This window comes from Haliaeetus leucocephalus, unplaced genomic scaffold (genome assembly GCF_000737465.1).
Source record: "Haliaeetus leucocephalus isolate CR32 unplaced genomic scaffold, Haliaeetus_leucocephalus-4.0 Scaffold262, whole genome shotgun sequence".
NCBI lineage: Eukaryota > Metazoa > Chordata > Aves > Accipitriformes > Accipitridae > Haliaeetus > Haliaeetus leucocephalus.
Genome location: NW_010972698.1, coordinates 9,750,377 through 9,771,519, shown reverse-complemented (window position 1 = coordinate 9,771,519; position 21,143 = coordinate 9,750,377). Strand labels below are relative to the sequence as shown.

The following is a 21,143-nucleotide window of genomic DNA, read 5'->3' as shown; positions in this document are numbered from 1 at the left end:
ACTGCAACTGAGAGTATGTATTTGCTATGTGAATGCTACTGGAAGAAATTCAGAAGTGTTATTTTGTTGAGGAAATTTTGGCATAGAGAGTCCAGCACCTGAAATTAATAGCTAACTTCCAATTTTACAGTGATGCATGTCAGAGGGAAAAATTTAAAAACATGAACTTATTTACTCTTCTGTTGAGAAAGAATACACGTATTCCCTCTGCCACAATGGTGCGTCCCACCAAGAGGAAAGCGAGCTCAATAGCCAGTCAGGGTTTCCCACTGAACCAAATGCCACAAAACACACATGTAGAAAAAAAATTGGAATTTTGGGACATTGCGGAATCCTTAACTAGCTGATGAGATGTTAAAATGGCTTAGAGCAGAGACTATAGTTTATGCAACCACCACTATAAAACACCAAAAATGTGTTTTAATTAGGAGAAAGAGATAGGCCAGCTTTGGTTTTGTCATCTGAGGAACAAGCAACATTGCCCATATAGCCAGCAAGAGCAGTTCATATCCCTTCATAACTACTGCCCCGGAGTTCAAATAAATATTGCTTTCCCTGTTGCACATGTAAGCTAGGAGAAAAAAAAAAAATCAGAGAATAAAACAAAGAACAGGTCATTGAGGGGGAGGGATGTCTTCCCCTGAAACTGGTGAGAGTTGAGCTACATTCTCCAATTCTCAACTTTAATATGCCACGCACATAATTTTAGAAGTAAATTAAACTCATTTTAATCTGTCCAATAGGAGTACAAAGAGTTTGTTGGGTTTTTTTTAACGTTCTTAGAATTGGCTACACATTTAAGTGTATAATCAATTATAATTTTAAATTTAACCTAACACTCTAATAATCTGTTACTCGGTTAATACTTAAGTTATTTTTCTGCGGCACTTCAGTGACAGGCTACCAACACTGGATATATCAGCAAGTTCACTCAACAGATCCAGAGGTTACTAATATAGCTGAAGCTGGTAGGGAAGAAAAACAAAACACTTGTCAATACTTATCTGCTGAATAGTAATAGTTTCACAGAGTTGCCTCAAAAATTGAAAGTAAAAATTGATAGAAAAATTGGGCATAAACCTCACTGAATGAACTGGTACATACTGCTTTGTATTATTACATATTAGCAACCACACCAAGAAATAACCAGCCATTAGAACAGTTTCTAATTTTTATCATCTCTTTTGGTGGCATTACTGAGCCAAAACACTGCAATTATAACATTTAATTTCCGTTTTTTAATGCAATTAAGATGTCTAATTCAACTGTTTTTATATTACAGTAGCTGTTCACATAAATAGTACAGATATGCACTGCTCTTGACAGGTACACAGTTACAAAAGCAGCTCTCGTATTTAGTTTGCTCTCTGTGTGGTGGGTTTTGTATGAAAAGCATTCTTGATTTCTAAGCATGGTACAATTTTAATTCTTAATGCGTTAGTACAACAGTGCATTGGAAAAGTACTGAGCTTCTACAAAAAAGCTTTACAATTTTAAAACAGATTTTTTTTTTTATTTAAACAAGCATAGGCAATTCTTATATTTCCACAACAAGATAAATATCCCAATTAAGCTAACAGCTCATCCTACAGCGTGCCATAGTGATGGGGAAAGGGCTAACATTAGTGTTATTTACAGAGACATGTCCAATATTAACCCAGTATGAAAATTAAAAGTATGTTCAAGTGTGCAATTAAGTTCATATTTTTTCAGATAGTTGGATTTCTTGCAAAAATTCCTCTACGACTCATGTACATTTAGCTGGGATGACTTCTCAAAACTCCTCATAAGCACAATCTTGAGAACAAAATGGTTATTGGACTGGAATGGCAGGGGCTGGGTGGGGGGAAAGAACTTAATACACTTCACAAAGAAAAAAATATTTTTAAGTGGGTAGATGTCTTTGGACAAGTGAAATTTAACACCCAAACTGACTACATCTTGAAAGCCCTAATTAAAGAAATTTCCCAATTTTAAAAGCTTGAATTCAGAGAAAATGCTTTCATGAGGGAATATTCACTCCAAGTCATTACTATACATTGAGGTACCACTCAAAAAGTGGCCATAAAGGAAGTGACTTCTTTGCCCATCACTATCACACTAGCTGCTTGGCCATAAATTCAGATCTCATTTAGACAACACTCTCTCTGTTACCAGAAGCTAAGACTGCTCTGCGACAAATAGGACAAGTGGAATTTTCTGATAACCAGCGATCAATGCAGTGGACATGATACTCGTGCGAACAAGGCAATTTACGGAGCTTGTTGCCTTCTGTGTACTCTGTAATACACACACTACAGGTTTTCAGAGCATCGCTCTCACCAAAATTCCTCATGGCTAGGTTGTCAATTTGTTCTTTGGTGAGTCCTCTTGGTTGGTCATCATCATCTTCATTTAGTAGGAAAAATTGTGCTAGGCTAAGGAATGGTAGAGAACCACTTTCTTCAAATGTGACCGATCCCCTTGTATTCCGACCTTCCCGTCTGGCACCAGATGTTGAACCACCTTCATTACCACCTTCATACACCTCCCCTGAGCTAGCATCTGTACTTTCATTGCTTGAAGTACCACCACCTCCGTTCTGTGGCTCAGAAGCATCCACGTTCTGATTTGGAGTTGGGCCACTAGGATCTGCATCACTATCACTATACATAAAGTAACTCAGCTCTCCAAAGCCTGTCATTATCTGCCTTAGCATAGTCTGAATAGCAACTGATGTAGTCTCACTCAAGCCTGTGTTTAAGATCCTACGGATAGGAATCCTAATGGTACTGACGTAAGTTCTCACTCCAGCCCGTTCTGAACGTGAAAACGTGCGCCTAAACCCTCCCCGTTCACTTTCGTAAGTGACTGTGTTGTTAGGTGTCTGGGACCTGGACCGAGTTCTGTTGGCTATGCTGTCTCTTTGCCGATATTCCCCTGGACGAACTCTTCTCACCTGAAGATCAAGTACTATGGTAGGAGGCCTCTGCCCAGGAGTTGCGGACTCACTGGTGCTGTTAGTTTCTGAAGAACCTGCTGCTTGAGGAACAGGTCTTGCTTCAGGGGTCGAAAACAGAACTGCATTTTCACTTGGCATCTCAGTCCCCACTGTATGCTGCCTTAATGTCACATGCTGCCTAGTTCTAGAACTTCCCTCAGCTTCATTCACTGAGGAGTGGTCAAGAGTTTGAGATGATGTATTGAGATGAGACCTGCGAGGAGTCTCACTCACTGGATTAATAGGTGACCTACTTCTATCAGTCCTAGCCCGTGTTCTCCGCTGTTCTGGACTCCTACTTCTCGCTCTCCTCTGCCCTCTAGGAGGGGAAGCTTCCTCAGCTGTTAGCTCCTCCGAAGTGCTCCTTTCTGATCCAGGCTGCCTTACAGATGGTGATTCAGACCTTGGAATTTCAGAGTCACTTTGGCTGTTCTCCAAATCCTCCCCACTGGAAGGCTCTACAGATGGCTCATTCTCAGTTTCTGGATTTGTGTTCCCATTATTACGGTTGACATTTATTTCCAAACTGAACCTGAAGTCACCACTATTTGGGTTAGTCCGGCTCACTGCTCTCCAAGACTGGTTTCCTCGTTGCCCACTTCGTGTTGTATTTCCAGTCTGTCGGACTGAATTAAGCCAGTCTATTATAGAATCTCCATTTGAAACATCTTCTGCGGACTCTGCACCTGCGAAAAAGACAGGGAACTACCACAATTAGAGTACTGAGCTAATTTTGGAGTGATCTTTTCCAAGAACATAATTGCTTAGTTTAACAAGTGACAATTTAGAAGTGCTTAATCCTATCAAGTGCTATTGTGGTTTCACACGTAGCATCACAACTCGCATCTACCAGAGCTCTTTTAAGGGAGCAGGAGTGGACATTTTTCTAAGATGTACAGATAGGCTGCAGCCATCACATAGAAAACAAGTCAAAATAACACAGGTTGTTTATTGTAAGTAAATGGAAAGTCACATTTCAGGTGTCATCGACTGCTAAATAGAGAACTAAGTTTGTCCTGACCCTTCACTTGAAGAATAGCTTTATAGCAAATCTGTCTCACTAAAGAATTAACTCTAGTGGTAAGCTCCAAGCGTTCTCCACCAATCTCTATGGAAGGGTGATAATGAAAGCAATACAGCATCTTCAGAAGGGAAGAATAGTGAATAAAAAAAGGATTGCCAAAAAGCATCCCAGAAGGAAGCAGACAGGAAGGCAATCTTCAATTAAAAAAAAAAACAAAAAAAAACAAACCCTAAATGAAACTTTATCTTGATGCAAGTAACAGATGCCTTATGAGTGAAATCTGTCCCAAACTGACCTCTGCAGCAGATATAACGCTCACTTAGTTTTGAAGCAAAGCTCACCTTGCACCTGCCTAGGCTTAACTTTGTTCCACTCCTGCACTCAAGTTAAGGTCCGTATGGGGTGCTAAAGTTAAGAGTTTTCACAAATACTGTATATACCTCTATTCTCATCACTGTTTTGCTGTGGCGGACCTTCTTTAACTTGGTGTAGCCTTCTCAGCAACTCTTCTTCAGTAATTTCACCTTAGAAAATAAGCAAAATTTTCCAAAAATATTTCCAAATCATATGTATGGCAAGCATTATCAAAAGCTTCTAAAGAAGGTACAAGCCACTGCTTTTTTTTTCTAATTAAATCCTGCCATAACGAGACTGCCAAACAGGTTGCTAAAGGGAGGTTCAGATACTTCAGCACCATTTTAAGTTTTCCTGAGGCTGAAAGATCCAACAGTTTCAGTGTATTCAAGGCAGATGTGCCTTCTTGTTCTGTAACCTCTACAACTGATCAACAATTTTCATCATCCTATACCAATTAAATGGCTGTCTAGAGTAACATATTTAAGGTAACACCTTCACAAGCATGAAAAAAGGTTTATATTAGTTTAAGTCATGTTTTAAATTAGAACTGGTTTGAATTAGGTATCATCCTATAAAGTGTCAATTTAAAGTAATAAGTCAATTGAAAACTGACATAAAAATGCCCATGCAGAATCTCACACCAGACTACTTACCCTAGTTACAAACTCTTAACCTCACCAGCACAAAATTTTCACACAGATGCTTAAGGGAGATTACTTTTTGATCAAAAAAGTCTAAGGGTCCATAACTGGAACAGGGTCAACTCTGGGTGTTGCCACCAAGTTGTGTAGACCCTAGACTTTGGTATCTGATGAATCCACCTCATCCTAACTACCTCTCCGCTAGTCAGGGGACTGGTCAAATTTAAGTACGCACAATTTAGCAAGAAGCTACTTCCTACCATGGAACACAACTGCAGCACACAAACTAAATGGATGAAACAGTTTCAGGAGAACAGAAAATGACACAAATCACCTACAAGCAATTCTAGTAAGATGTACATACCCAAACATTACCTACCTGGTGTTCCTAGCAAATTGTTATCTCTCATAAGCCTGTAGTCCTCTTCACTCAGGTTGTTTACAAACTGGTAGAAAGCTTCTTCTCGATCTAATCGATCTAGCTGACTCTGACGTTGTGCTTCTGATTGATCAATACTTCCTTTATCACTAGAATCTGAGCTTTCCATCTTGATGAGTGGGAGAGTACCTAAAAAGGAGAAAACAAACCCTTCATCCAGCATAGTGAAATATGGCATGAAATTTAGGCATGTTTAACCTGTACTACATTCTTCATTGTTATCCTTAAATTGGGGGGGGGGGAAGAGGGGAGAGTTTGTGGGCTAGCGGGGAAGTAGTTTGCTAATGAAGCTTCAGTTAAGATGAGGTGCATAACCACAGGGATCAAAAGTGAAATCATTCTCAAAGCACAAACCTCTTCAAGAAGTTCAAACAAAATCTATACCCATCATTATCAAATACTCAATAAAGCAGCAAGTATGAACACATGGAATATCATCAGCCATAACCCTTAGCCCATCTTTACATTCACATAGTTGACCAGATGTCCATGACTATCTGGTTTTTAGCATAAAATATTCCTAATACTGCACTGCCTCACAAAGCATGACTTACAGTGCCATACAACAGTGTAGTACAAGGCATAAGCCATCCTTGATCATGCTCTCTAACTCTAAAAGAGCATGGGATTATATGTTCATAACTTCTGCCTGCCTGCTACAAGAAACACCCTCTTCACCATCCACGTGAATTTTAACAGAATGAAGGGGTTATGAAGAATTCAAATATAGAAGACTGAAGATGCTATGGAGCACTACGTGTGCAAAAAAAAAAAAAAGCAGCTATTCATTTCCTCAGAACAGGAAAAGGGTTTGTAAAATCAACTTTATAGTTTTATGTCAAGAGAAGAATTTGCTGGCAAATTTCAGCATTTACTGAATTACTGATGTTGATGACTAAAATTTCCAGGACAAAACTCCACTGTGTATACCAGGTATAACTTCTGCTATACAGAGCTGTCTTCTATATCACATATTTTTAAAAATAATCTTCTCCTCATAGTTTTTCATTTGGATGCAATCCTTGACAATTTGTGCCTCAAAAAAATTATCGATGAATGCCATGTCCATATCTGATAAATATTATAATAAAATACATGCAAATGCAGAAGACATTCTGGCACTAGTTGTGCCATGCAAATATATCAAATGAAGTTAAAATAATAACTAGTTTCCTTAATCACTACGCCTTGCTATTCACAACATCAAGAATTTTCCTGTACAACTGGTAGAATCTAGTTACTCAGAGGTGATTAGCAAGCTAATCCTCTGCATGCTAAAAAGCTCTGCAATAACATTCCCCATCAGAAAACATTCCTTTCATTTAAACCATACTTCATGTGACATGAAAATACTGGAAGAATAAAGCTTTTCTGCTTCTCACTGGAAAATTTCCAACACTTAGACATCTGTCTAGTGCAAAAAGCATCTTTTTTTGGTTTGTCAGCACAGCTGTCAAGTCAAGACTGCCCACAGTTTACATTAGTGCTTCTCCACAGAAGAGCAGCACTGCATGATCTCCAGCGGTAGTTTATTTCAGCTGCTATTGTGAAAATTAAAGTGCGCTGACAACCTCAGTGTGTAACAGCAGAAAAACTCCACAGGATAGGACATCCCATTACTGCAGACTTGCAAATTATAAAATAGCTACTCCAACCCTCTTTGTCTTGAATTCTGACGCAGTAGAACTTGTTTTTAAGTTAGTCATATTAAGGCACAAATGACTTGCTGCCATTCAGTAATGTAGTATGCAAGGCTACCGGTATTATTTGGTTCTGTGAATTTCTGCCACTTTACCAAAGAAATTAGGCTTATTTTTCACCTATTTATCAGTAAGCACCAGCAATCACTAAGTTTACTACCATCTCAAATGGAAGCCTATCAGCATTCTCTGCATTGCTAAATCTCTGGTGCAATCTAGAGACTGCATGGCCCGTCTGAAGCCTGCATGTGATGTGCTGTCAAATACACTGATAAATGAACCCATTCACAGTGAAAGTTGCGCAATGGTTTCAGCAGGTATGTTCAACTCTGACTGGGCTCAGTTACGAAATCTGTATGTCCTTCAAATCTTGGACACATATTTCTAATGAGAACATAGCTTGCTTGAAACTCAAACAACTTTTTTACAAGCTTTCTGTAGCAGAATTATGATTCCAAGTAACTTCACTTAAATACATATTCATTCTAGAGAAGATACCAGAAATACAAAGACAGCTACTTTTAAAAGAAACATCTGAATAAAGCCTCAAGTAGAATGAGAGACGTGCATCCAAAATAAAACCTGGAAAGATACATTAGTTCTCTGGGGATACACACCAAAACTCTAACCAGCACTCCCTTTTTTAGGACAACAATGAAACAAAGTTGACAATACGATTAAGAAAATAAGGGAATGTAGTAAGATGCTAAGGGACAGGAGCAGCACAAAGTTTTGTAAAATATTTTCCCCAAAATGACTGCCAGATTGGTATTTACTGACTTTAAAACACATAGAATGTCTTCATAAAAATGCCAACATATCTGTAAGCATTAGACTAATTCTACAACAGCTCTTAAAAAAGGAAACCGCACTATGCACACAAAGCATGACATCTGTTTACTGCTTATGCTTTGAAATTTTCCTTTTAACTGCAAATTCCAGTGCTTGCAGGCACCTTAGCTATAAAAATGCCTGTTTGATTCAACATTTGCCCATTCCATTTCAGAAGATGAAGGGGCACTGTTCTTGGTCAGGGAAAAAGGGAGAGTCAGAACAAGTTGGGGACGGGGGGGACGGGCAGTGGGGAGACAGACAGACAGCAGAATCTCTTCTTTACCAACAGGTTGATGTACACTTCAGTAGGTGATCCTTTAGGTAATGCTCGGAATAAGTCAAAGTCAGTTTTACTTATTTCCAGGTTTTGCTCCTCTTTTCTCCTCCGTCATCTCATATCTTCCCTCCTAAACCATAAAATCAGCTATTGGTCAAGACTGAAAAGATGCTATTGCTAAGAAAAAAGCCTCAGAGGTGGGATCTTGAATTAAGAATTTAATTTACATTAGGGCTATTTCTACCAGTGACAAACTCAGCTGTATTTTCCAATTGCAAGCTACTGTAACAGATTACACTAGACCACTGTACCCCAGTTTCACACTGTTTAGCTTCAATGTCCTAGAAATGCTATATACCTATATGGGATGTTTACATTGATGGAAATACAGATGGCAAAGAAACACATAAATGCACATCAACACATTCTCCCTACTTTAGTCTTGACAGCAAATGGGACAATACTCTTCAAACTAGAGCTCTGATATTATAACCAGTAAATGGAAAATAGGATTTCTACCCCAAGGCTTATGTTACTTTCTATCTCTTCACTGTCCACTCAGCTCATTGTCCACATCACCCATTTTAAGCTTCACCTCCCACACCGCTGCAGAGCACTATGTTACCAGACTGAACTTACTAGAATATTTAGGCTACTACTGCCTCAGCACGACTCCATAGGTCCCATCAGGCTGTACAACAGGACTTCCACGCGTGGGTTTAACCCCAGCCAGCAACTAAGCACCACACAGCTGTTTGCTCACTCCCCCCAGGTTGGGATGGGGGAGAGAACCAGAAGGGTAAAAGCGAGAAAACTCATGGGTTGAGATAAAGACAGCTTAGCAGGTAAAGCAAAAGCTGCATGCATGAGCAAAGCAAAACAAGGTATTCATTCACCACTTCCCATCAGCAGGCAGGGGGTCAGTCATCTCCAGGAAAGCAGGGCTCCATCACACCTAACAGTTACTTGAGAAGACAAAACACTATCTCTCTGAACATCTGCCCCTTCCTTCTTCTTCCCTCAGCTTTATACCCTGAGCGTGACATCATGTGGCATGGAACATCCCCTCGGTCAGTCAGGGTCAGCTGTCCCAGCTGTGTCCCCCGCCAACTTCTTGTGCCCCCCCAGCCTCCTCGCTTGGTGGGGTGGGGCAAGGAGCAGAAGAGGCCTTGGCTCTGCTCAGCAATAACTACAACATCTCTGCATTATCAACACTGTTTTCAGCACAAATCCAAAACACAGCCCCATACTAGCTACTGTGAAGAAAATTATCCCAGCCAAAAGCAGCACACCATGGTGGCAGTTACTATGTTACCTCGCTCCTATTTCAGGGTGGTAGAGTGTTGCAGAAATAACCTGAAAACCTGTCCCTCATTGGGATTCTGTTCTCAGCTCATACACTGCAGAAGATTAATAATGGCTTAAGGAAGCTGACTACAGTAACATGGGGAAACCTGACAAGGGAAAACCAACAGGTATACAATTAAGTTACAACAAAATAACCAACATCTGATTATCTAATAAGCAGGTATGCTTCAACTCTGTTTCTCTTTCTTCCAGTGGTTTAGTTCAACTCAAAGTAAGAGTTTTCTTCAGTGTCCCCCCCTTGTCAGCGCTGAGTTGACAAAGGGTGGGGAAGGTCACATCTATGAGCAGGAAGTTCAGATCTCTTGATTATTGCCAACTTCAGCTGAGATATCCAGCAATGAAAATCTCTTTATGAGAAAACAGGGTGGGGGGAATCACCTAAAGGTTGCACAAAACAACAGAATCATAGCTAGAATACATTACTTTCTCCTTTAAAAAAAAGAGAAAAGAAATTAAGGAAAATATTCTTCAGCAGCTGAATATCCAGACACATTAACTACAGTGGATTCTTAATTGGTGTTCCCATCCTTCCACAAGTCAGCAAAGTACCTTCCCTGCAGTTACACTTCAACAATCTCAGAGATTTCAGAGCACAAATGACTAGCTGTCTCTCCACTGCTGCTAGAGACTGCAGGAGCAAAAACAGTAAGCCCACAAAAGGTATTGTTTGTTACATTCTTTTATTCAAGAGAAAGTAATATTATGCTCTTTTGGATAGGAACAATTTAGGAGTACTAGATGTTCTTTCAATAATACAATATTATCATTCTCACAGTGCAAGAAATATTTTACATTTTCCTTTATGCCAAGTAGTATGTAAACTAAATCCCATCAGCCAGGAATTTACTGCTTAAAAACAATCTAGTGGGACAGCAAGCAGTGATAAAATACTTGTGTAGTCCATTTACCTTGAACAGTAACACTGTGTATCTCCATAATGCTTAGCACTTATGGACTACAGAACTCTTACCCGAAAAGTACTAAGGGACTATAAGGCACAGTGATAAATCACTAGCTCTTCCCCTTTCAAAAATGTGTAATATTTCCTGACATTAGTTATCTGTATTGAATACCAAGACACTACCTTAGCCTGCATTCCCCATTTTTAAAATTTAAAAAAAAAAAAAAATTACGTAAAACATTAGAACTCTCATTAAACTAGGTAAAACTTAGAAGATTTGACAAACTCAGAAATCACTCATTTGCAGGGTCAAATGAAAAAGCAATACCTTAAAGTTATGGGGCAAGTCTCAAATTTTAGCAGGAGAAAGGCACTGAATTAAACTGCAGAAACAACTCAGATGCTCAGGAGCTAGCTGTGCAACAAAAATTTCCTCTAAAATTCCCCCCATCTAGATGTTACCCATATTTCAACTTTACATGAAAATTTGTAGTGCCCTGTATGTTAGGAATGTTTCCTGAATTACCTCATGTCCCAGCAACATAATTAATACCTCTGTATAAACAAAAAAGATGATGGCAATATGAGTAAGTGTTTCATAGATGTGCTCAGCAGAAGGCTAATTTCTCATTTATGATTCATAACCTCATCTTAATTAGGTACTTCAACTGGTAGAGCACCTTGCTTACTTCCAGTCTGCAGAAATCATCAAACCCTTCGACTAAAAGACGACATTTGGTAGTGGAAGCCAGAAATACTTATTTTCTGGTTTGCGTTGTTACAGATTAACTACTTTTTCCTACCCTGCTTTCACTGAACATACCTCAAAGACATTTTAGCTCTACAGCAGAAGTACAACACAGCTGTCTGTTCAAAGCGCTTTCCATGAACTCTGACTTCAGCAGCTCTAACATACCATCCCGTTTGGCATGACCAGCCCCAGCCAGCAGTCTCTCCAATTCCATTTCTCAAATGACACAGGAACAGCAGCTAGAACAGGCAGTTCTGTTACCCTGGGTTCTTTAAGCGCAAACAGAACCAAATTCACGTGCAGTATTCATCTGACCCACCACACCTCCCAACGACTAGATTTTCCTAGAAGAATTAAAAGTTGAAAAAATAGTTTCCATGCCAGTCAGTATCCAATTTCTCAAAACTAGCAGAAAATAAGACATAACAGAAACTGCATTTTCATCTTAAATATTTCATCATTCAAGTCTGCAAGCTCAAAAGCATAAGCAAAACCTGTCAGTGAATCCTATCATTAAAGGAAAAAGATACCATAAAACAGTGAAATGAAACAGCTATCTATTTGCATTATACATGGAGCTTCATTATGCCAAGTTTTGTTGTTGCTTTTTTCTTGTGCAGGTTCACAAGTTTCCTCTTGTGATCACATTGAAGGCTTTGATAGCATAGGTACAATTCACTCATCTACATCTTAGAAATGGCAACAACCTTTTCTAGTTTTCAAAGTTGCATCATGAATTTTGGATAGACTCTTTTTCCCCCCCTGCTATTCTTGCTTTCTGTTGACACTCTGATGACGAACAGATCTACGCTCTTGCTAGATTTCTACTAAACTTACCACAAATTTTAAACACACAAGAACTCCCTATGTCCTCTTTGCCTCAAAAAATATCATGGAACATGTACCACTTTTGGAAAGCTGGAAGAAAATTTTGTCTTCTATGAAGTGTTCTGTCTAAACTGCTGTAAAATTTAAATGCCAGCTTAACAAGGAGTGTTAAAGATCAATTCAGCTATTTCACTACCCCGGTATGTTTCAAAGCAAAGGCTGTAAAACAAGATGTCATTCTGAACATACATTTTAAACAACAGAAAGCAGATTAATACTTTTGCAGAACAGTTACAGAAAATTCAACAGAACTGTTGAGATGAAGAGAAACACTCTTAGATGTACTATCAGCTCCTGAGAAGTCAAAGTGAAGGAAGAAATCAGGGTACAGAATCCCAGCAGTCTCCAACAGTCCTACAGTATCTAAGGCAGTGTAGCCATCTTGCTGTAAAAATGCCCAACTCAGAGACCTAGTTAAAAAAGAAACAGTTTTCCAATGTTATCTTCCATATGAAAGGGTAGAGCTTAGCAATTCCAGGATACTGAGAGCATGTGGAACGAAGATGGAGCTCTGAAAATAAAATGCAGTAAGAACTGCCAAAACCCAGGGCTTCACATTTTATCATCTGTACTTACTAAAACAACACTTTTCACATACAAGCTGAAAATGAAATTAAGATAGTACTACCTTTTGCCCTCAAATCAGATGACATCACAGAAGAGAAAGCTTAGCATATACAAGGTATAACAAGTTTACAGCACTGGAGTCTCGTGAAACGATGCTCCTTTCCCCCAGAAGTGAGCTTCTGGCTAGGTCAGCAAGCAGAAGGCCCACTCTGAAGCTCAAAGTAAGAAGTAATGCTGCACACAAGTCACCAGTGTTGACATTGAAAGACAGCAGTATAAACAGGATTGACATCCAAGGAAGTCGTACCCACAAAACTACATTATGACCATCACGTAGTGTTTTGATTTCTGAAGAAACAGAACTTCTGGTTAGTGAGAGCACTAAGCCAATCAGAACTCCCTGAATTTCAATTAAAAAAGAAAAACTTGTCTTTAAATTTACCACCAAATCTCACTGTCTCCACAAAACTGCTGCTAATACAGCTACTACTGAAAGTAAAAGGCCAATAAAACAATGACAATCACTACAACCACAACCCACACAGAAATTCCGATACATGGATTTTTGTTGCTGTTGATGTCTAGTGCCTAACAAATACAGAAGTGGAAAATTAAGTAAAATTTATTTGAATTTAAATAGGTATCTGTAAGACTAGAATTCCTTTTCTGATGTTACACCAAGGCAGGCAAGCTCAAGCATTTTAACAAGACTACATGCACATACATCTTACATATTGAAATTAAGAGTGCTCCAAGCAAAATATTTTTAAGTTACTAAATTAAGAGAAAACATATGCTGACTTTTCCTACATATTCAATTATCATTAGATGGTTTCATGACACCGTACAACTCTGCAGACCTCCTTGAGTAAAAACCTGAGCTTCAACACTGCACATCAGCAAAAAGTTACTAACAAGTACCTCGTTAATATAAACCTGAACAGTTTGAAGGAGGCACAGGCTTCTGTGTTTCTTATGATCTTAACTGTAGCCAGCAACCTGTGCAAAAGCAAAACAGAGTCTCTGTTATGCTTCTGGCTATCGCTACTCACCACACAAAAGTCCTAAGTTATTACACTGCTAGACTGTTTAGAAGTATTGTTGTTAGTTTTTGAGATGTGCAAGACCTTCACAAAAGTATCTTGAGGACGGAGATGTTCGAGTCTGGTTTTATCACTTCGAGATTAATTTTTGCAAGCGCAAGAGCTGATAAGCTTTTGTCAAGACAGAGATTAAGTCACAAAAACTTGGATAAATACCAAATAATCTTGTTTGGATTCAAATGTTTTAATACGTGGAAACTGAGTTCTCTACAAAAAAATTCAGAACAGTAGTAATGTGTTAAGCTATATTAAACTGGACTTAAATGCAATCTTTAGACTTAAGTATATGAAGTTGTAACATTATGTTATGGCTGTAAAAAAAAGTACACCACCTCCACTGCAACTAGAAGCATTCTACTAAGATCAAGAAATTTATTTTGACAGATTCCCAGAGGAAAAAGAGGAACAAGCTAAGCAGGTATATTAATATACAGGTGCTTTGAAAACATTTCCATTTAAGGATCACATTATCCATTCCCCTAAAAATACCACTACACACACACACACAAAAAAAAAAAAGACATGTAGTAGAGACCAGACACTTGTAACACTGTTTTCCAGTACACAATGTCTATGAATTCAGTAATATGGAAAATAAATATGATACAGATGACAACCACTACATGCTTGAAAAATGCTGGTGTGGTTATTTCAGTGACAAACATTTATGTAGTCAGAATTGCTGATGAAGAGAACACTGCAGTTGTTATGCTTTAGTGGTCTAACATAACAAGAAGCCCTTAATTTTATAATGTGTGGTGTGTTCTTCCCTTGTCAGGAGCAGGCAAGACATAATTCCAAGCTATAATTCTTTTAATTCCCAAATGGTAAACCTGTAGAGGGTATACAGTCAGTTTAACTGCTAGCTGACCAATACAACAAAACTAAGCACCTGACTCTCAATTAAGATAATTAACTGCACAAGAAGCAGCCAACTGTTTATTTTTTTAAAAAAGACTCAACAAGTCACTGCAATTAAAATTCAGGGACAAATTGGTGTCAGAGCTTCTTTAGCATTTTGACAACGATTTCCAATCTGAAATTAACCAGTGCTGCCAATATGGACAGGGAAAATAAATCAGATGTGCGATGGTACTATTGGATACAATTGAGTCTGAATTCTTGTTTACAAGCTTCTCTGTATAAAGGCTCTATCCTCCTGAAAAACGATGAAATAAATAAAACTATTACGAAAAAAAATCTATATTTTTTGCTGTGAAACCTTTTGTCAGGCTCCTTCTACTACAAACTAAAATTAAGACACATAACAAACCTTAATAACCACACTATATGCATACTACTATACACAATGTGATATTGCTCCTCCATTAAAGCAGATCACTGAAGGTAAAGTAATACATTCATCTACTGTACTTGACCATGGTTTTGAAACACAGTAAACAGAAACCTTAAACGTCAACAAACAGCATTAAAAAGGTAAGGAAGAACTTGCACAGGAAACGATGGTGACAGAGCAAAGATGATGTGATTAACTGGAGAGAAACTAACAGCATAGGAACAGCAAACATCACGGGTTTTAACAAGTCACAGGCTGATCAAGACCCTTACAACAGACACGGGGAGAGTTCCTCTTGCCCGTCTCCCACAACAGGGCTTCTTGTCTCAACTCACGGGACGAACAGACTGAAAACACGGCCCTGAAGAGCTGCGATTCCTTAAGTAGGCACTAAACAGTATGGCGAGGCCCAAGATAGCGGCTGTAATTCACCCCCACACTCCACCCCTCCAAAAAGGGGCTAGTTTCAATTCGTCCTCCAGCCCAATATAGAGAGTGAGGGGCCCTGCAGCCCTCCTTCAGAATGGAGCGGGGGGGACGACGGGGACGGGGACGGACCGTCCTCCAGCTCCAAATGGAGGAACAGGTTCGCCCCGCTTCGGCAGGAGGCCCTGCCACACACCCCGGGAGAGAGAGGTAAAACTCCCCGGGGTGACAGAGCCCGGCCCATCCGGGGAGAGACGGGGGCCGAGGATCCCTCGGCAGTGCCCCGGGCACACCCGCGCGCAGACCGCCATCACCGCCCCCAGCTCCAACACGGCACCCCGCTCCGCCTCTGCCGCGGGGCGGCTTCGGCCTCCCGAGCCCCGCGGAGCCAGGAGCCGCCCTGCCCTTCCCGGGACCCCGCAGTCCGCACGGCGGGGACCCAGAGCAGGGGCAGAGGGGCCCCGCGGTCCCCCGGCCGCCCCCGGCCCCGGGCGGGGGCCGCAGCCGCCGCCTCCCCTGGGCCTGGGCCTCTCCCTTCTTCGGGCCATTTTGAGAGTTCGCCTCCCGCCTCGATACTCACCGCCCGCCGCCGCCGCCTCCCCAGCTCTCGGTCCTCTGCTCTCCCCGCTCCTCAGCGGGCTCGGTCCCGGGTCGCCTCGCTCCGTCCGTCCCCAAACAGCCGCAGCGTCTCCCTCCCTCCCCTCTCAGGCGGCCATTTTCTGCTCCATTGTTACCAAGGAACGGGGGGCCCGGAAGCGGCCGCCGACAAACGGAAGTGAAGGCGCAGGCGCCTCTGCGCAGGCGCCGCCGGCGCCTCTGCGGGGTGGGGACGGGGGGAGCGCGGCCCGAAGAGAGGAGCGTGGAGGACCGCGCGGCTAGAGCGGCCCCAGCGCTGAGGGGGCGCCGCCATTTTGAAGAGGGGCAAAGGCCGGGGGTCTGTGGCCGGGTGGCATGGAGGCGAGGGGGCTGCCGGCGGCTTTCACGGCCACCCCTCAGCCCACAGCCTCCCGCTGTCCCCGGGGGGAGGCGGAGGGTCCCGGGGCTCAGCAGTGCCCGGGCTGTGGTGCTGTTACGGTGCAGCGGCAGTAGGGCCCGTGTCCCTGCGAGAGCTAGGCCTGTCAGTGTGGGGGCCGCTTAATGTCACCTCACGGTGTGTGCTGGGCAGAGGTGCCAGCGCTCAAGGCCGACGGTGGGCAACGTTTCCGAAAGCCACGTTGAAAACTGGCAGTGGGGACATTCACTCCCCTCATCCTCTAACCGTGGCAGGGTTTCTCGTCTCACACCGGGTTTTCTCTGCTGTCTAACCAGGTGTTGTGTATTAAAGACAACTGTCATGCTATATAAAAGCCAAGGTATTCTTGTTTTACAGTATGAGCCTTAATTAGTTGAACGCCGGCGTTGCCATGTTCTGTGAGGCCTGTTCGTAGGTTATATTTTTCTGCAGTTTTTTCCCTCTCACCACTGAAGCTATAAATGACAGCTGCGTTACCTCCAGGGTCAGTCCATCTCCCTCGTGGCATTCTGGCAGAGAGGTGAAATCAGGCATCAATAAGACATAGTGGAAAGGAAACTGTGGCTGAAAAGAAATAGTTAGGAGAGAAAAAACTACAGTCTCAGTTTTGAACCCAAGGCGGGTTGTGCTATACTGAGTATCTGTGCTAGTTTAAGGAGAGGGAAAGGTTAAGCCTCTGCAGACTTGTCTCCTGTAGAGAACGAAAGGGATTCCCACAATGTTTTGAAAGATCCCATTTTAATGTCAGAAAAGGCTAACTTGCAAAGAACTTGCAAGGAAGTCATCTTTATTTTCAAGCAAGATTCCGTACATAGAGAAAAAAAACCCGTACCTCTGAGGATTTACATGGTTTCAGGAAGTCCGCAAGACACCTTTGTTTCTCCTTTAGGCAGTTTGTTATAACAATAGTGAGATTACTGTCAAGTTTAGGGGTGAGTTGCATTTAAAGGTTGTTGAAACTTAAATGTGTAGAAAGATACAAGCCCAACCTCTAATGTAAATGAAGTGGTTTTATGTATTCACAGTTTAAATTCCCCCCTTCAGACTTGAGAACTCAAAGGCAGCTACGGTGTTCATGCTAGAGGGAATGGAGGGCTCAGGTACAGGGCATATTTCTCATCAGTGTTAGTTGCCACAACATGGGACCAGAAAAGGAAGTGGGTTAGAAACTCACTGAACTGAAGGCTGTGATGCTAAAATCATTAGTAATGGAGAGCAGAAGCAGTCCCAGTTTTAACTGGAGCAGATGTAGGTTCCCAACTATATTTTTGTTGAAATAACCAGCACATAAAGCACAGAAATTTTTTCAGCTGCAGAAGGACAGACGATATGGCATATAGTTGGAGTGACAGAGAGGTGATACCTAATCCAGCGTAAAACTTTCTTGCAGAAGGTTAACCTGTTATGTTTTTAAAAGCAAATTGGAGTTGGGAGAGTGACTTTAAATCAGATCAGCCCTTTGCATCATTGCTGCAGTATAGATCCTGCATTGCAACTGGATTTACAATAGGGTCAAACCATGACCTAACTGCTGTGGTTTGACTGTGTGAGTAAAATTTAAAAAAAGAAAAATTAGGAAGAATAAATTTAATGTCACAAAGCAATTTTGCAGTTCTAATGAACCACAATATTTGTCATTGGGAAAAGTTGCCTTGTTCCAGATCCAGACAAATGGATTTTTATGTAGACAGTGCTCCTACCTCTGACAGATTCCAGCAGTTGGAGAAACTGTATCCTCTGACGAGAGAAATCCTGTGGCTGAGTGTGTATGTACACTTTCATTTTTGGCAGACATTTCTGAAGCAGGCAAAAAATTCATTCCTTTGTCAAACATCGATAATTCAGGGAGCAGATGATCAGCACATAATTGATCCACTTTATCATGGAAAGCCTTGTGCTGACAATTGATAAGCCACCGAGTGTGAGTATTGGCAATTAGTAAATCAGCAGGACGTCCACCAGAGTGCTCCAATGGCAGACCTCAAAGAACTGAAGAAATAGGAGGCGATGTGACTGTGACAGAGTGATTTATGCATGAGAGTGAATCCTATCTTTTCTCCCTACCTTTTCTGAATTCCAGGCAAGGTCAGAGCAGGATAAAAGTGGCTTTGTTATACACCAGTAACCTAAGCAGCAAAATATTAGGAATTTTTGAGCAAATGGGAGGTGGAGCATATTCTACTATTTGAACAGAGGGATAAGATGATGGTTTATGCTCCTAGAACAGCCTCTCAGTATTTTATGGCAAGTAATTTTGTTTGTTTGTCTCTTTCTTTCCCCCTCAATAAAATACTTTTAATTGATTAATCTTACCGAAAGTCTTGAAGATCATCAAATGGCAAGCAACAGAGGAATAAAACATGTTATTTTTTTACCTCTGTGGATGAGTTCAGACTCTTCAGGTAGATATTTGCCAGTTTGCTGGGAGATGAACATCCAGCGATGCAGAGAGATGGCAGCTGGGTTCTGCTGATTCATGCCTGCCTTCAGTGGTAAAAACTTGTAGCTGAGGTCCAGGGCAAACAGCTAAGGAAAAGTACCTCCCTTGGTGTGATTTGGTGTTTATTTGCAAATACCCTCACAGGGTCAATCAGGTGCAGAATAAGCGCTGATTTTTCAAAACCACTTAGTGGATTTCAGTATCCAGTTGACATTAATAGCAATTAATGGCCTGTGCACACATATCTCCTTAACAGCTTTGAAAAAATCAGGATCAATGTAGCAGTGTATTTCAAAGAGCTTGTAGGGGAAAATATATTTGCATACAGAACTTTGCAGTATAGGGAAAAAATCCCAAATCTGTAGCAAAAGCATGGCGTAATTCATACTTAAGTGTTTTCAATTTGCTAAGGTATGTATAGCGAAGGAGAATTAAAACACTTTTCCATGGTAAGTTTAATGTCGTTTCCTTCAATGAGGGTAAATAAATTTGCTTTAAATCCCCCAGGGTCTTAAAAGCTGGTTATTTGGTGTGCAGTGATAGATGAGAAAAATGTTGGTGTTTTTTCTTCTAAAAAATATTAAAATAATTTATTCACAATATAGATAAGTAATAATCCAAAAGCAGTGAGGTGAGAAAAATCTGAATCTCTGGGGAGCTTCTAAACCTGAAGAAAAAAAATAAAAAAGGACCCACCAAACTCAAATCCTTATATACTCAAAGTATCAGCAGAGCCAGGTAGTGAGCAGGCAAATGAAGCCAATTTACACTAATGTACCAGCCCAGAACAAACTCGAGAGGAAACCTAAGAATATAACGATTCCTAATAAGTTTGCTCTTTTCTCCATCTGAGTACTCCGCCTATGTTGCTGTACCACAATGGCGACAGTCCCTCTCCTTCGTTAGGCAGGTGGATGGAGGGTCCCTTCTCTTCTGGTGGGGAGAGAAGCCCATCTTTGTCTTACACAACAAAGTATTTTCCATTCAAACATTACCTCAGGAGGTTATCCCAGCTGGTTATTTTTAAATCAGCAGGTCTGGCATGCTAGAGTTTTAAAGAGCTGGAGAAGGATTTTGCACCTTAAAGAGCCATCTTTAATAGTGTTCAGTAATTTGCTAAATTCTGATCTTGGTCTGGTTTGTCTGGCAGGGCTGTGCTCTCGGGAGTACTTACGTACTCAGGTACCATCCCTCCGCATCTGAGCTTTCAAATTCCCAGCCTGTTCGGGGAGCAGGCAGAATTGTAGAATCATTTAGGTTGGAAAAGGCCTTTAAGATCCAGTCCAACCATTAACCTACCACTGCCAAGTCCCACTAAACCATGTCCCTAAGTGCCACATCTACATGTCTTTTAAACACTTCCAGGGATGGTGACTCCACCACTTCCTTAGGCAGCCTGTTCCAGTGCTTGATAACCCCTTCGGTGAAGAAATTTTTCCTAACTTCCAGTCTAAACAACCCCTGGCACAACTTGAGGTCGTTTCCTCTTGTCCTATCGTTTGTTACTTGGGAGAAGAGACCGACCCCACCTCACTACAACCTCCTTTCAGGTGGTTGTAGAGAGCGATAAGGTCTCCCCTCAGCCTCCTTTTCTCCAGGCTAAACAACCCCAGTTCCCTCAGCCGCTCCTCACAGGACTTGTGCTCCAGGCCCTTCACCAGCTTGGTTGCCCTTCCCTGAACGTGCTCCAGCACCTCAGTCCTATCAATCTAAACCCGCATTTCTAATGTAAATCTCATGGTGGGCCTTAAGCTGTGTTTGATGAAAGATGGCAGTAGAATTAATCACCTCATTTCTGGCAAAATCTGTTCTGGAGGGGGATCTTGAGAGGAAGATGGCAGCTAAACACAATAGGAAACGTATAGGAATTTAGCACCAACAGAGGTGCTGTTGGTGCCTTTTGAAACTCTAAATTCCTTGTCTATAAAAACAGGAGGATGATTTGGTGACTTTCTGTTTCGTTCTGTCAGCTGAAGAGAGGATACCTGTTAAGACAGGAGTATCAGAGCTGTGTCTGAAGCCGTGTGGATTCACAGGAGTTTTCTGAGCAGGTTCTTGTATCCTCTCTGGATTTGGTTCTGTTTCCAGCCATGTCATCCTTCCAGTGTCGTTTCTCTGCCAAGCAGCAGCAGCAGCAG

At 41.3% G+C, this 21,143-nt stretch overlaps 1 protein-coding gene across 5 annotated transcripts; it reads right to left on the bottom strand.

Annotated features, from left to right (window-relative positions):
- Positions 1 to 614: 614 nt before the first annotated feature.
- Positions 615 to 16,315, bottom strand: RLIM (ring finger protein, LIM domain interacting). Of its 5 annotated transcripts, none has more exons than XM_010569058.1 (5): positions 16,134 to 16,315; positions 5,382 to 5,570; positions 4,445 to 4,528; positions 2,323 to 3,666; positions 615 to 965 (listed from the first exon to the last, which is right to left on the bottom strand). In XM_010569058.1, the coding sequence occupies exons 2-5, from the start codon at positions 5,548 to 5,550 to the stop codon at positions 928 to 930; spliced, it is 1,635 nt and encodes a 544-aa protein (XP_010567360.1). In that variant the 5' UTR covers positions 5,551 to 5,570; positions 16,134 to 16,315; the 3' UTR covers positions 615 to 927. The 5 variants fall into 5 exon arrangements, with proteins under 5 accessions (XP_010567360.1, XP_010567358.1, XP_010567357.1 ...); XM_010569056.1 differs by lacking the exon at positions 615 to 965 and adding an exon at positions 13,649 to 13,726 and having other exon boundaries at positions 1,799 to 3,666; XM_010569055.1 differs by lacking the exon at positions 615 to 965 and having other exon boundaries at positions 1,799 to 3,666.
- Positions 16,316 to 21,143: the final 4,828 nt, after the last annotated feature.

Bases quoted from the DNA above. Each gene is read 5' to 3' on its own strand.
- RLIM (XM_010569056.1), bottom strand. From the start codon at position 5,550: ATGGAAAGCTCAGATTCTAGTGATAAAGGAAGTATTGATCAATCAGAA. The intron at 4,529-5,381 runs GTAGGTAATGTT...TTATTTTCTAAG, and splicing joins CAATTTGCTAGGAACACCAG to GTGAAATTACTGAAGAAGAG. The intron at 3,667-4,444 runs GTATATACAGTA...TCTTTTTCGCAG, and splicing joins AAACAGTGATGAGAATAGAG to GTGCAGAGTCCGCAGAAGAT.